At 43.3% G+C, this 13,751-nt stretch overlaps 1 protein-coding gene across 1 annotated transcript in view; it reads right to left on the minus strand.

The window, feature by feature from the left end:
• Positions 1-13,751, minus strand: part of Ube3d (ubiquitin protein ligase E3D) — a 140,546-nt gene that overhangs the window by 58,749 nt on the left and 68,046 nt on the right. The window contains exon 9 of the mRNA XM_085689468.2: positions 5,455-5,593. Within this exon, the coding sequence (XP_085545594.2) occupies positions 5,455-5,593 (139 nt within the window). The remainder of the gene's footprint in view (positions 1-5,454; positions 5,594-13,751) is intronic.

The raw sequence follows: 13,751 nt of genomic DNA on the forward strand, positions 1-13,751 counted from the left end.
CCCAGAGAAGAACCCTATCTTAACAAGAGTTTATGTTTTTGTTTGTTTTGTTGTTTTTGTGAGGGGCGGGTATTCAGGGATGGGTCAGCAATTAAGAGCACTTGCTTCTCTGCCAGAAGACTTTAATTCAGTTCCTAGCTCCCACATGAGTCAAATTATAACCACCTGTTTACTCCAGCTACAGGGGCTGCGAAGCCAGACTGGCCTTCGTGGGCACCACCTGTTACACATTCTCTCTTTCTCTCACATGTAAACATAAAGAAAAAACTTTAGTTTTTTTTAAAGCTAGGAAAAAAAAGGCAAAAGCAAGTTGAATGGCTCCTGAGGAATAACAACTGAGGTTGGCCTCCATGAACATCTGCATAAACATTGCATGTGTTCACATCAACACACACACACACACACACACACACACACACACACGAGAATTCCTCTCCCTAGACAAGGACACCTCTGGAATTAAAAAGCAGCCCAAACATGTTCATTTTGTCTTACTATCACCTGCCTTTCCCGGGCGTGTCTCCCAGTCTGCCAGAATTAAGACCACTGGAATAGCTAGTTCTACCAGCTGTCACAGGCCAGGATTCTAGACAAAAACTTCATGTATGGAAACCATCAATTCTTGCCCAGTACGGTTCTCTTAAAGTTCTTCTGGAAGTCTCAGGTTTCAGCTACTCAGGTCACCCTGAAGCACATGCGGGACTTCAGGCTAGGAGTCAGCTACCCATCCACATGGACATGGCACATGCGGCCTCACCCCTGACCTCTGAACAGGCAGGGCGGAATCACTAGCAGCAATGAAGGCAGCAGCAGGTGGGCATTTACCTACTCCACAGGCGTCCTCTGAAAGCCATCTGTCTCAGTTCTGGTACCCAAAGTTGGCTATTATGCACCTTTCCCTTGATGTGGTCCCAGTGCCCATATGAGCCCAATCCTATAAACAGCTCGCTCGCTCGCGCTCTCTCTCTGCACTATGTCTCACTATGTACCCTCAAACTAACAGAGATCTGCCTGCCTCACCTCCTGAGTGCTTGGGATTAAAGTTGTTGCCCACTACAACTGGCCTCTAACCAGCTCCTTTTATGGACTGTGATGGAACCCTTCATGTTTTCCTCACTTCTACAAAGCGCTGCGCTGCAGTTTCAATGCAGATGTCCATCGGTACTCAGCCTGGCCGACAAATCTCGCGAACTGAGCACTGAGTCCAGCTCGGAGCAAGCAGAGAAGAGAGTGCTGCTTCTGCCCTGCACATAGACTACCGTACTCTGCTTCCCTCTAGCCCAGCCTTCTGGATTCTAGGATTTCCCGTGCCCGCGTTGATTTGCAGGATACTTGTGCATCCATCCATCCCGTGTGTTTTAATTGCTGTATACATCCAGGCTCTATGTTTTGTTGATACAAAACTGAACAAAACACAAATTCCCCTTGTATTATTTCTTTCTTCATATCCCTATGACAGAATAGTGGATACAAATGACAATGATTTACCTGGGCTCCTGGTAAGAAGGCTCAGTCCATCACAGTAGAGAAGGCATGGCTGGGCTCAGGCCAGCAGGTGTGTGTGTGTGTGTGTGTGTGTGTGTGTGTGTGTGCGTTATATAGCAAGCTGTTCATACCTCAGCATATAGGAAGTGAAGAATGCAGGCTACCACCAGGGGCAGGCATAGCCTTCAAAGGCCTGCACCCAGTGGCCCACTTTTGCTAAAGTAGCTCCTTCTAAAAGGCTTCAAAACAGCATCTGGTGCGGGAGAATTGTCTGTATACTGTCAGCATGTATTTTAATAAAATGCTGATTGGCCAGGCAGGAAGTATAGGCGGGTCAACCAGACAGGAAGTAGAGGTGGAGCAATGAGGACAGGAGAAGGCTAGGAAAGAGGAAGCTCCCTCCGCCATTTCCTGCCCAGACCACAGAGAAGCAATATGTGACCTGCCCCGCTGGAAAAGGTACTGAGCCACATATGGCAAGCATAGATAAGAACAATGGGTTAATATAAGCTACAAGAACTAATAAGAAGCCTGACCTAATGGGCCAATCAGCTTTATAACTAATAGAGATCTTTGTGCGATTTTCTTTGGGACCTAAACAGCTGTGGGAACTGGGCAGGACAGAAAACACAAACTAGCAGGACCTCATGTTACAGAATGGCTCCGCAGGCCCCCTCATGTTACAAGCATCACAAGGAGAGACCCAATGTTAAAGATAAGAACCTCTAAGGCTGTTTTAGATTCAAACTCTAACGCCCCTTGCTCTCACTCACATTTCAGTAGAGGAAGAAGTCAAATGAGTGCAATCGCTTCACAGGGCGGCAGGGTTAAAAAATAATGGTGATGAGAAGGGAACTCAGGGAGGGAGTCAGGTTTGTGGGAGAAGACCCGAGCTCCTTGAGCTGAGACCCAAGAAAGACGGAGAGAACTAGCCATGCTAGAAGACCTGGCACAGAGTACGCTCATAACAACCAGTACGCTGATGCTGTGGCCAGAAACAGCCTGTTTGTAATCAGCAGGAGCCATGGGAGACTTCTAAGTAGGGAGTGGGTATGCCCATGCTCTTCTTGGGGCCTCCACAATAACCAAAGTGCAGGGATTCTCAAAGTAATCTGCATTCTGTTTGCAGATAACCACACTGGGGAGCCAAGAGTGCTGTCACAGAGCAGAGGGGAAGCTAGAATTCTGACACGCAGAGAGAGAATTCACCTTGGCTCAGTCAGTACCTCCGCCAGGAAGAGACCGGAAAAGACAAGGATGGGCGTCATAACCAGGGTCATCCTACTTTACAGCTCTTGCGAAAACAGCACTTAGAGAGGATGTGTGGGAAAGCGAATTTCCAATTAAAACCAATCTCAAATGCAGGCAGAATTGGTGGCTCTTCTCTCAATTATCAGAAATGACTAAGGAGGTGTTACGTAGATGAAATGGAGAATATTTCTCTCCAACACTGCCAGAAGCCTTCCCTGTTTCCTCTGATGCTTTATATGAAAAGAAGACCTACTGAAAGGAGCCATTCCCAGAATGCTCCTGGTAAGGATGCATCATCATCTTTCCTGGGGTAAGGAAAGGACTTCAGGAGATAATGTTTGTAAGATTCTGCCAAATGTGCCATGTTCTGTGACAATCATTCTGCAAAGAAGAGAAACCAGAGGTAGGGTGGCCATCGGAGGGACTCAGCCACTGATGATCTGACAGCTCTGGGTATTTTTCTCACTAGGGATGCTGAGAGCACACAGATGCCTCTGGTGGCTGGATACCCTTCCATGTGTCTGTTTTACATGATGCTGAGATGCCACCCTCAAAGGGTGAAAGTAGAGAAAGTATCTGTTTCTTCTCTCAAATTCCTCATCCTCTATTTAGATTATGACAATACCTCTAAGCTCTTTAAGACTAGGTTATTCTTACTTTATATTACATACAAAAGACTGTCCTATTCGCACCCCCAAAATGCCATAAAATTCACAAGAAGGGACCATCACCTGATGTAAAGACCTCAAATGGTACATGAGAGAGAGAGAAAAAAAAATGATATAAATGCTGCTCCCCATGAAATAATGGCTAAGTTTCTTGTACTTCTCTCCATAAAAGGATGTGTTTGTATAAACGTTTGGATCACTCATTACACGAACTGATTACAGAATTTCAGATCACTTCGAATAAAGACTGTTACATTATTGCAAAGCGAGAGAATGTGTGCTGGTAGAGACAGCCCACTTCTCCCTACACTCACGCCACTCACAGCCCTTCAGCCAGCACTCAGTCAAGATGGGCAATGGGGGAGGACAGCTTCAGACTGGTCTTCAGCAGACCTGCAGCCCTCTGGCTCAGTTTCCCTCCTGCAGGAGAGGGTGTGCTTTAAAGTCCCTCTGAGAGTCTGAGGGTGGTTAACATTAGAGACATGGGCGCTAACAAGTCTAAACTCTTGTCAGCACCCAAGGTTCAGACAAAGAAAGCAAATCAGACACGACTGATAGAACAGATTCCCAAGAGAATATGGATTAAAATACCCTGGAACAGCTGTTTTTGACCCATTTCCTGATTTTTCCATGTCCTGTTTTGCCATGTAAAGGAGGAGCACTGTCACATCTGTCGATCTTGACACTGTCCTAGAATACATCAATAACGAGAACTGCTCACTCCACCGTGTGCCCCTTCCTTCAGCATCTAAAGCCTTCACGAGAACTGCCAACTCCACCTGCACTCCCTGGCACAGTGAGCCCCTTCCACCAGCATCTAAAGCCTCAAGAGAGTATTTTTTCTATTGTCAAAGGCCAGAGAGATGCATTCAGTTTTACTCAGTAGCTTTAGGTCACAACACAAGCCATTACTTAATTTTCATTTGCCACCTCATGTGACAGTTTGCTGGCTGCTAGGAAAGCTGTATTCCTGTTGTTGAGTATACATGAGCACCAGAGAACTATACAAATAAGTACCCATGCTGGGGGGGGGTGGGAAGGACTAAGAGAGGGGCTGAGGAGAGAGAACAGTGCTGGGAACATGGGTTCTTCATCTTTACTGAATACTTGATCAGCATCTAACTTCAAGTTTATCATAGCAAAGCCACTAAAAATGATTTGACACTTTTGCTCTCAATTAAAACTTTGAGAAAGGCAGTGGCATTCATAGGCTTCTTGGCCAGATCTTTCTGCCATTTCTCTTGAGGAAGGGAAGATGGAGGTTGTAAGGGACGTTGGCCCCCTAGGAGCTGAAACAGGACACACCAAACACCAAATTTCCAGCACAAAGTAGATTTATCTACTAGAGGGGCAGAGGGGGTGGGGGTGGGGCTGAAAAGGCAGAAAGCAGTGGCAGCAGCGGCGGGGGCAAGCAGGGGCTTTTCTGCAGGAGTGGGTTTTTAAGGAGAAAAAGGGGAGTCCGTGTTAGAGTGAGTCGGTAAATCCTGATGGGACATACTAGTCAAATAATAAATTTTAAAGGAGGCAGTGAGGGTGCATGCCTTTAATCCCACAGGGTCAGGCAGATCAAAGTGAGTTCGAGGCCAGCCTGGTCTACAAGAGCTAGTTCCAGGATAACTAGGGCTGTAATGAATTTTGATTGTTGGATCTCAGTGTTTTGTCTCAGGAATGAGTCGGTGGTCAAATAAGGGAATAGACCTTGGGGCTAGCTGCAAGAATGTAATCTAACGACTTTTAGCAAGGAGGGGGAATTGGGGAAGGACAATATCTGCCTGCACCATGTTATCCATGCTCAGGCCTGTGTTTGCCAAGTTCAGGCCTGTTAGAGAAGCCTTCAGGGGTTAGGACCTGGAGTTAGAGAGCTATGGGTTGTGCCATTGCTAGATAATCCTTGAGTTCCAACTGCATGCGTTCACATACTGAAGAGAACACTGCGGTGCATGCACCAAGCTTCTTAGTATCGTCATATGAAACTGTGTTTCTTCATGGTTTATTTCCTGTGAATGATGAGATTCCTGAAAAGCATCTTAGCTACAGAGCTGCTCCTTACCTTAAAGGAATTCATTTGACGAAGGGACCGAGGCAGTGAGGCGTTGCTCCTCGACAGTATCAACAGCAGTTCCAAGCAGGTTGCAGAGGGCAGGGTTAAAGGGTGGACGCTGATGTCGCTCTCCCATGAGCTGGCAAGCCTGAAACACACAGATATGTCAACTTCCATAAAAGCATGGTCAGAATTACTCTAAAAATTATGACACAGAGGAAAACTCTGTGTGTGTGTGTGTATGTGTGTGGAGAATATATAAAGGTAGAAATAAAAATATATCAAAAATTCATGAGGCTGGGCTTGGCACTTATTGCCAAGCCTGAGAACTTGAGAAAGATCCCCACATGGTGAAAAGAAAGAACTGACTCCTGCAGGTTTGACCTCCAGTGTGTGCTGTGACATGCGTGCGTGCACAAACACACACAAAAACCCACACAGAATAAACTTTATATTTACAAGGTACGTGTTCAAGACATTTTTATGCTGTTGCTGGCATAAAAGAGACAGATTACTCGTTTTTCAGTAATCAAAGTATAGTAGTCATATGACATGCAGGCCTATTGGAGTGAAGCTTGCTGGGAGGAGAGGATTCATGGTATTTCATTTATTTGAATAAATAAAGCTTCCCTGAAGACCAGATCGCAAAACAGCCACACCAGTCAGCCATACAGGCCAGTGAGTGGTAACACACACACCTTTAGCCCCAGCAGCCATAATAGTTAGCCACAGAGGCCAGGCAGTGGCGGTGCACACCTTTAATCCCAGCACTAGAGAGAAATTTAAGGCAGAATGAGACAGGAACTTTCTCTCTTTCAGTCTGAAGATTTCACAGAGGTAAGAGTTCTCTAGTGGCTTGGCTGCTTTGCTTTTCTGATATTCAGGTTGAACCCCAATCTATCTCTGGGTTTTTATTATTCATGCTAGGGGGGGCAGTAACAGCTAACACATTAAATGTCTCCCATGTTCCACATGCTTTCCCCAACACAGAATGCTGTGATGACCCTTCAGCCACCTACGCACGAGCTGCCACCTCCATTTTATAGACGTGGAAACATTCTTAGTGTGGAGGACCTTAGCAAATGTCTGGGTCGGTGACTTTCAAACTTTTAAAGGGTTAGGATCCTTTTGTTCCAAAGTCTTGCAACAGGCCAACTGTCATGCAAATAAAAGCAAAGGCGCTGTTTGAAGAGGTTGGACTGGCAGGATGCTGCCCTTTATCCTTCACAGGGGCCTTTGAAGAGGCTCTGTGAGGCTCTGTGCAATCTGCGGAGCTCATCTGAAAACTCTTTCATGTGTGAGAGCAGGAAACCAAGCGCTGACACTAGATAAGGCAAGAGGCACTGTCTGAGATGAGACAGCCGTGGAGAGAGCGAGCGAGCGGTAAGGCTGCGTCTGGAGCCCTGACTTTCAACTTCCCATTTAGTGATAAAAATCCAGGAGACAATGATGAGAAAACAATACAGGAGCAGCCACTTTTGCTTCTGTTTGCTTGAGGATTCCTGGTGTGATGCCTGCTAGAGCGCTTTGCCACCATTCTCAGCTTTAAAGAAAACCACATATGAAATATATACTATGTAGACATTTACTTTGTAAATAGATGCATTTCTTTGGCATTTTTCTGAAACTTAACCTCTGCCAGTTTAACTCTGTACAACTGGTGGCAGTTTGGGGAGCCCTGGTGGTTGAGGCATGACCAACTTCAACATTGTGGAGGTGAGTCGTGATGAGGACTTAACTCTATCACCGAGCATTTACTCTGCTCATCCATTTCTGCTGTGGGTGGCAGAGCTAACTCTGCCACCTGGGTGGACTAGAATAGACTGTACTCATTCTCCTATATAGGACCCGACTTCAGCAAGAATGTGTTTGAATGAATTCTCTGTGCTTCAGAGAGTGTTACTTTATATTGACTGGCTCTGCCATTCTCTCTGCTTTTGCTCCTTATTTTGCATACTCAACATTTCTCTGAAATAGAAAGAATGCTGCTATCTTTTCAAAAAGTGAAACTCAGTTAGGGCTCACTCTCTCTTTCTGCCCTCCCCAAGCCACACTTCCTGTCCTGTACAACACTGAACTATATACTCTGGCCAGTAGAGGAACCTTCTAGGTCTGGACAGTAGATATTCTTCCAGTGGACTTGAACTCCTCCTAAAAGATGCGCACAATGTCGTTTCCTTGGAGAGACCCTGCTACTCGTTGCCTAATGACACCCTTCTATCTAACACAGCACTGACCACCGCCCTAGTGGTGTCCTTATTTGGAATGTGTTCCCATCTCTCCCTCTCCGGGACTAGGCTTAAACATGAATGGATTCCTCTTACTCAGCAGTCTTATTTGGAGATAAAGATCAGAAGTTGTCTCAAAGCTGCTTCTTTGACAGACACCCTTACTTTTGTTTTTCAGTTCTAGGGATCAAACCTATGGTCTGTGCACACTAAGTAAGCACTCGACCACTGCGCTACATCCCCGCTCACACTCGCAATATCATCACCTTTTAAGGCATAACAGAAATGCCCCCCAAACTGTACATTTTAAAAAAATTTAAGCGCTCAGAATTTATACTTTCAAACCCACCACCCACAATTGGACTCACCGAAGCTATTTACATTCTGAAATGTTTAAATGTATAGACAAAAATATTAATTTCAATCCTGCATCTCATTAAAAGCCACATGACACTTCCTTAGTATGTGAACATCACTTGGAGCTCTCCAGTGAGCTCTGACATCTAACCCAGGCTAGCCATAGGCCTTTAAGAAGGGTTTCTTATGCAAATCAAAACAACTCTGAGATTCCATCTTACACCTGTAAGAATGGCCAAGATCAAAAACACTGATGACAACTTATGTTGGGAAAAGGAAACACTTCTGCATTGCTGGTGGGAATACAAGCTGGTACAACTCCTTTGGATGTTAGTGGGGCGATTTCTCAGAAAATTAGGAAACAACCTTCCTCAGTAATACCAACCAGTAATACCACTTTTGGGTATACACCCAAAGGATGCTCAATCATGCCACAAGGGCATGTGCTCAACTATGTTCATAGCAGCCTTGTTTGTCATATCCAGAACCTGGAAGCAACCTAAATGCCCCTCGACCAAAGAATGGCTAAGGAAAATGTGGTACATTTACACAATGGAGTACTACACAGTAGAAAAAAATAGTGATATCTTGAATTCTGCAGGAAAATGGATGGAGGTAGAAAACATCATTTTGAGTGAGGTAACCCAGACCTAGAAAGACAGTTATCACACGTACTCACTCATAGGTGGTTTTTAAACATAAAGCAAAGAAAGCCAAACTACAAACCGCAATCTCAGAGAATTTAGACAACAATGAGGACACTAAGAGACCTAATCTACATGGAAAGTAGAAAAAGACAAGATCTCCTGAGTAAATTGGGAGCATAGAGACCTTGGGGGAGGGTTGAAGGGGAGAAGGGAGAGGCAGGGAGGGGAGCAGAGAAAAATGTAGAACTCAATAAAAATCAATTAAAAAAGTGAAAAAAAGAATAAAAAAAGTTTCTTAATTTGCTTTGCTAGGGCCTGCTGTACTGTGGGAGAGCACATTTAAGGCAGGACCACTTTCTCATCATTTTCCATTCCCTTTTTGGCAGTAATATTTTTGCAAGTCGAGTAGAAAACAATAAATATACAAATAAATATTTTAAGAGTTGTCTGGATTTATTACAGTTGTAAGATGTTCTCTACAATGTGTGCTTAAATTTTATAAGTGCAGATCTTAGGTTTCTCCCATCATTTACCCTGTGCCTAACATCCAGACAATGAGCCAGGCATACTGACTGCATCTGTTGTCTCATTTCCTAGAGGGGCCCTGACTGGCAGACACTGTTCATTCCAGCAGTTAGAAAGGTTATATGGTTGCCACCAGCACCACATGGTGAGTGAAATTGGTGGGACCAGAGGAGTCGGCTTGGCTTGAACCCAAAGTCTATGATGTCCCCATCACCCTACATGGGCATCTGAGGATGGTGTGGAGATTGCTATCCTCTCCATGCAGAAAGATGCAGACCCTTGGCAACTGGATATGCTGATGCCCATCCCTCTGGAAATCAACCTTTTAGCTTATAATGTGTGGAGCTCAGTATATTTTCACTTTTTTATAAGAAGTTATTTTTCTCTTTCTCAAGATATTACTTTATTAATAAAGTATTCCAAAATTTGAATTAAAAAGGTAATAGGACACACACAGGAAAATATTCATATTAGATGAAAATATCTATATCTCGGGCAAAAAAGGAAACAGTATAATACATCAATGGCTATTTTTCTTAGAGGGAAATAACTGTCATTTTGTTCTCTTTCACATTTTCCCAGAAATAAATTACTTTCATGATGTCGCTATAAATTCTGGTATAGACAAAGGCATGTTTCAATGTTGAGTAAAGGTTCCAACATTCTAAATGGCTGTGGTGTTAACCATTAAAAAGGGCATTCAAACAAAAATGAAAAACTTTAGCACTGCCTTATCATTCACCAGCAAGTCATTCCGGCTAAGCACACTACAGTAAGGGTACTTCAGAAAACCCTGAAGCTAGTTCTTGACTCATGTAATAATATGTGAAAGCAATACCTCATGCTACAGCAATACTTTATGCACTACGCTACAACAATACCTCATGTAATATGTTACAGCAATATGTCATGTAATATAGTACACCATCGTGATTTACATTCCTATACTGACAGCGGCAAGAGTTCCATGGAAAAGTAGTTATCCATGGCTCTATGTGATTATGAACATTTGCATGGTTTGAACCCAGCTCTTCAGACATCCTGTGATTTAGCCGTTTTCCTTACTAAAGCCCATTAAGGGAAAGCCTACTGTCCTGATCCCAGAGCCAGGAAGTGATGGAAAAAAAAACACAAGCACGACCCTTTCCAGCCAAACCCCACACTCCGGGCTCTACCATAGCAACTATACTAGATATGATGCAGTCGCTTCCATCCCAAAAGACTGTAACCCCAAAGATCAACATACACTAACTTTCAGGTATCCTTAACCCCTCACTTTAAGCAATGTGCATAAACTTATAATGCAATTAGATCAAGAAGCCAGACTTAAGCTGGATCGGGTTTCTCATACTCAACCTGACCCAACAACTAGTCCTAAAGTACGTTATCTGTCAATGTTAAAATTGACAAAATGCCCTTAATTTTAATAATTCCAAATATTATTTTAATCGCATTACTACACTGGCAAAGACATTATTACATGAAAAATAAAAGCAGTTGTTTAGGAGGGTAAGAGCTCTGGGTATCTTTCCTCTAAATCTTTAGATAATATTTTCACAGCTTTTTTTTAATTAAGAAAGCAGTGTGGGGGTGGCAGAGAGGAGAGGAGACAGGACAGATGCACAAAGGAGGGGAAGACGTCGGGCCATGCTTAACATTCCATTTACCTTAACGCAATCACCAGTTATTACACAGATTTTCAGACATGTTGACGAAGCTGAGGTGTCACTTGTGGCTATCTACCCGTGACTCAAACACTGGCACTAATATCTGATCATGAAGAGGATCAAAGCCTGTTGTGAAACACAGGGCAGAACCTGGCTTACTTCTGGCATTTCCTGCAAAGCATCGTAACTATTAGATGGGAATCAGTCTTTCTCCTAGGAATCAACAGGAAAGACACTTCAAAGGGAACAAGGAACCAAACACCAGTCGAAAGTTATTTCTGTGACTTTTAAGCACTGGGAAGGAAAAGCTTTCCTAAGAGACCAGAACTGTCAGTTGGGTGACCTGGGGCTGAGAGACTAAAATGCAAGCTGAGGACACGCGGTCCACTTTTCTAAACCTTTGCATCAGGAAAATCCCCAGAGTCCTAACGACAGGGCCTGTCTATTCTGAGACAACAAGGAGGGGAGAAAATGCTGTACTTTCACTTCCAACAAAAATGCTGATATTGAGAACAAACAAGCCAATCGATATCAAGAAAATAACCCAGAAAAATAGAAGGTGAAAACACGGAAGTTGTTCAGTGCAATGTAAACTGGACTGACAGAGAAGACATAGGAGTGTAGTGTAAAATGTTCAACATATGGTATGAGACAAAAAGATGATATGACGAAAGATGTTAATGTAGATCTTTTATCTCTAGCACTTTTGTAGATGATATGGCCCTTATAATGCTAGAACCAAAGACAACAGTCTATAAGAGATATCTAAATATAATGTTTTTCACGCCTGTAGATGCCAGAAACTCAACTGATAAACTATAATAATGGTAAGTCCACTGATTTAATCCCACCATGTAAGAAACCAGGCAGGGGACTACAACTGAGTCATAGAATCACGAACATTAACTTGTTTGATATGTAAGTTGTCCAAGCAAACAAACTTTAGAACTTCTTTCAAGGACACGACACAGTAAAATAATTAAATGGACTGCTGCTATGATTCTGATTGGTCATGCTAATACCACTACCCTCACTAAATCGTACTAGTCCATGCATGTCCACAGCCCCGGACTCCACCCCAGGAGTTGTAAGGTGCTGCATGTCTGAAACTCTAGCACTTGGAAGGTAGGGAAGGAAGAAATAAAAGTTGAAAGTCATCCTTGGCTATACAGAGAGTTCAAAGCCAGTCAGAGCTACATAAGAATATGATGAAGGAGAGGGGGAAAGGGAGAAACAGAAAGACAAAGATAGAGAACTAACTCATAAAAACAGACTATAAACATATGTACCTAATACATTTTAAATATAATTTACTAAGTAATAAACAATATCCACATGGAATTTTTCTCTGGAAAATTTGGAGAAAAACTTGATTTAAAAAATCATACTAATTATCTGAATTAAAAGACTGTTGAAAACTCGAATGTGGATATATGATTCTTGAAAGTTTTAATTTTCAAACTGCCAGGAAGACCTATGTCCTTTGATATATGGAAACCTCCCACATATCAAAAAGTTCAGGGGAGGACTAAGAGAGCTGCCCAACAGGCAGGAAAGCCTGGCAAGATCCTCAGCACAGCCCAAACCCAGCATTATACCTGTCCTCTCAGCACTCTGGGGTGGAGGGATGAGGTTAAGAATATCAAGGTCTTCCTCAGCTATATAGCCTGAGCTAGGAGAAACCCTGTCTTAAAAAGAAGTTCCAAGGAAACAGTTCTGCTTTAAGTAATGTATTAATGGGGAGGAGAGATGGCTCAGCAGCTAATAGCACTAGTTTGCCCTTGCAGAGGACCTGGGTTCAATTCCTAGCACTCGCATGCTTAGATGGGTCATAACCATTCATAACTCTAGGGAAACCAGTGCCCTCTTCTGGCCTCCATGGGCACTGCATGCACATGGTGCACATACATACATAAAGGTAAAACATTCATACAAATAAAGTAAATAAATGTAAAAAAACATACCAATAAACCCATCTCAAAATTAACATATTAATTCTTGCCCAGAAATTGAGATTTTGCTTATTAAAAATAATTACATTGCTGCAAGATACCAGTTGTTGAGAAAACAAGATTATACTTAAAGACAAACAACCAAAAAACACACAAAACAACAACAACAACAAAATCTAGAGCATTCCAAATATATTCCTTTGGCTTATTAATAGGTTTTATTTGGAGACTCAGAACTGGGTCTTACAATGTAGCCCATGCTAGCCTCAAAATCACTGTAGTTCTTAAGTGCTGGGTTTACAGATGTGAGGTCCTGGGGATTGAACCCAGGGTTTTGTGTATACTAAGTAAGTACTCTGCCAACTGAGCTACTTTAAAGAGAATCTACTCTATGAACAAGCCTCTCAGAAACTTCCTAATTGGAGTAATATCACTGAGAACATAGAACTGGAAGCCTATTTAAAGAGGCCAGCTGCTCCCTTACAGCAAAAACAAAAACCCTTTGTGTCATAGAAATTTTCAAACACACAAAAGTAAGAGGCAAGTCTAGCCAGCTCATGCACACGAAACTGAGAAAACACGGAGGAAGCCCTGTAGACTAGCCCTCCCCGTCTGCTCTTAATGTCTGGTTTTCAGGGGATTCTAAAAGCCAGTGACTTACAGGCATCAAGGGCATCTCTGCCGGGCATCTGTCACCACAGGAAAGCTATCGGCTTGTGCAAACTGATGAAGCTCTCCTAATCTCCAGTCACCCTTCTCAGTGCCTGTCCCATAAAGATCCCCAGGCCCTACCTTTGGACAGGTGAACTGGACACAGGCCCTCCTATCGCTACAAACTTTCCTTTTGCAAAATTCATTCTCCCCATGATTTTGACTCGGTATGTGGCAGGCAGGGTTTAGTAGCATTTCCAACAACCAACTTCAAACTCT

The sequence above is a fragment of the Myodes glareolus genome, chromosome 4, assembly GCF_982192425.1.
Source record: "Myodes glareolus chromosome 4, mMyoGla1.1, whole genome shotgun sequence".
Classification (NCBI taxonomy): Eukaryota; Metazoa; Chordata; class Mammalia; order Rodentia; family Cricetidae; genus Myodes; species Myodes glareolus.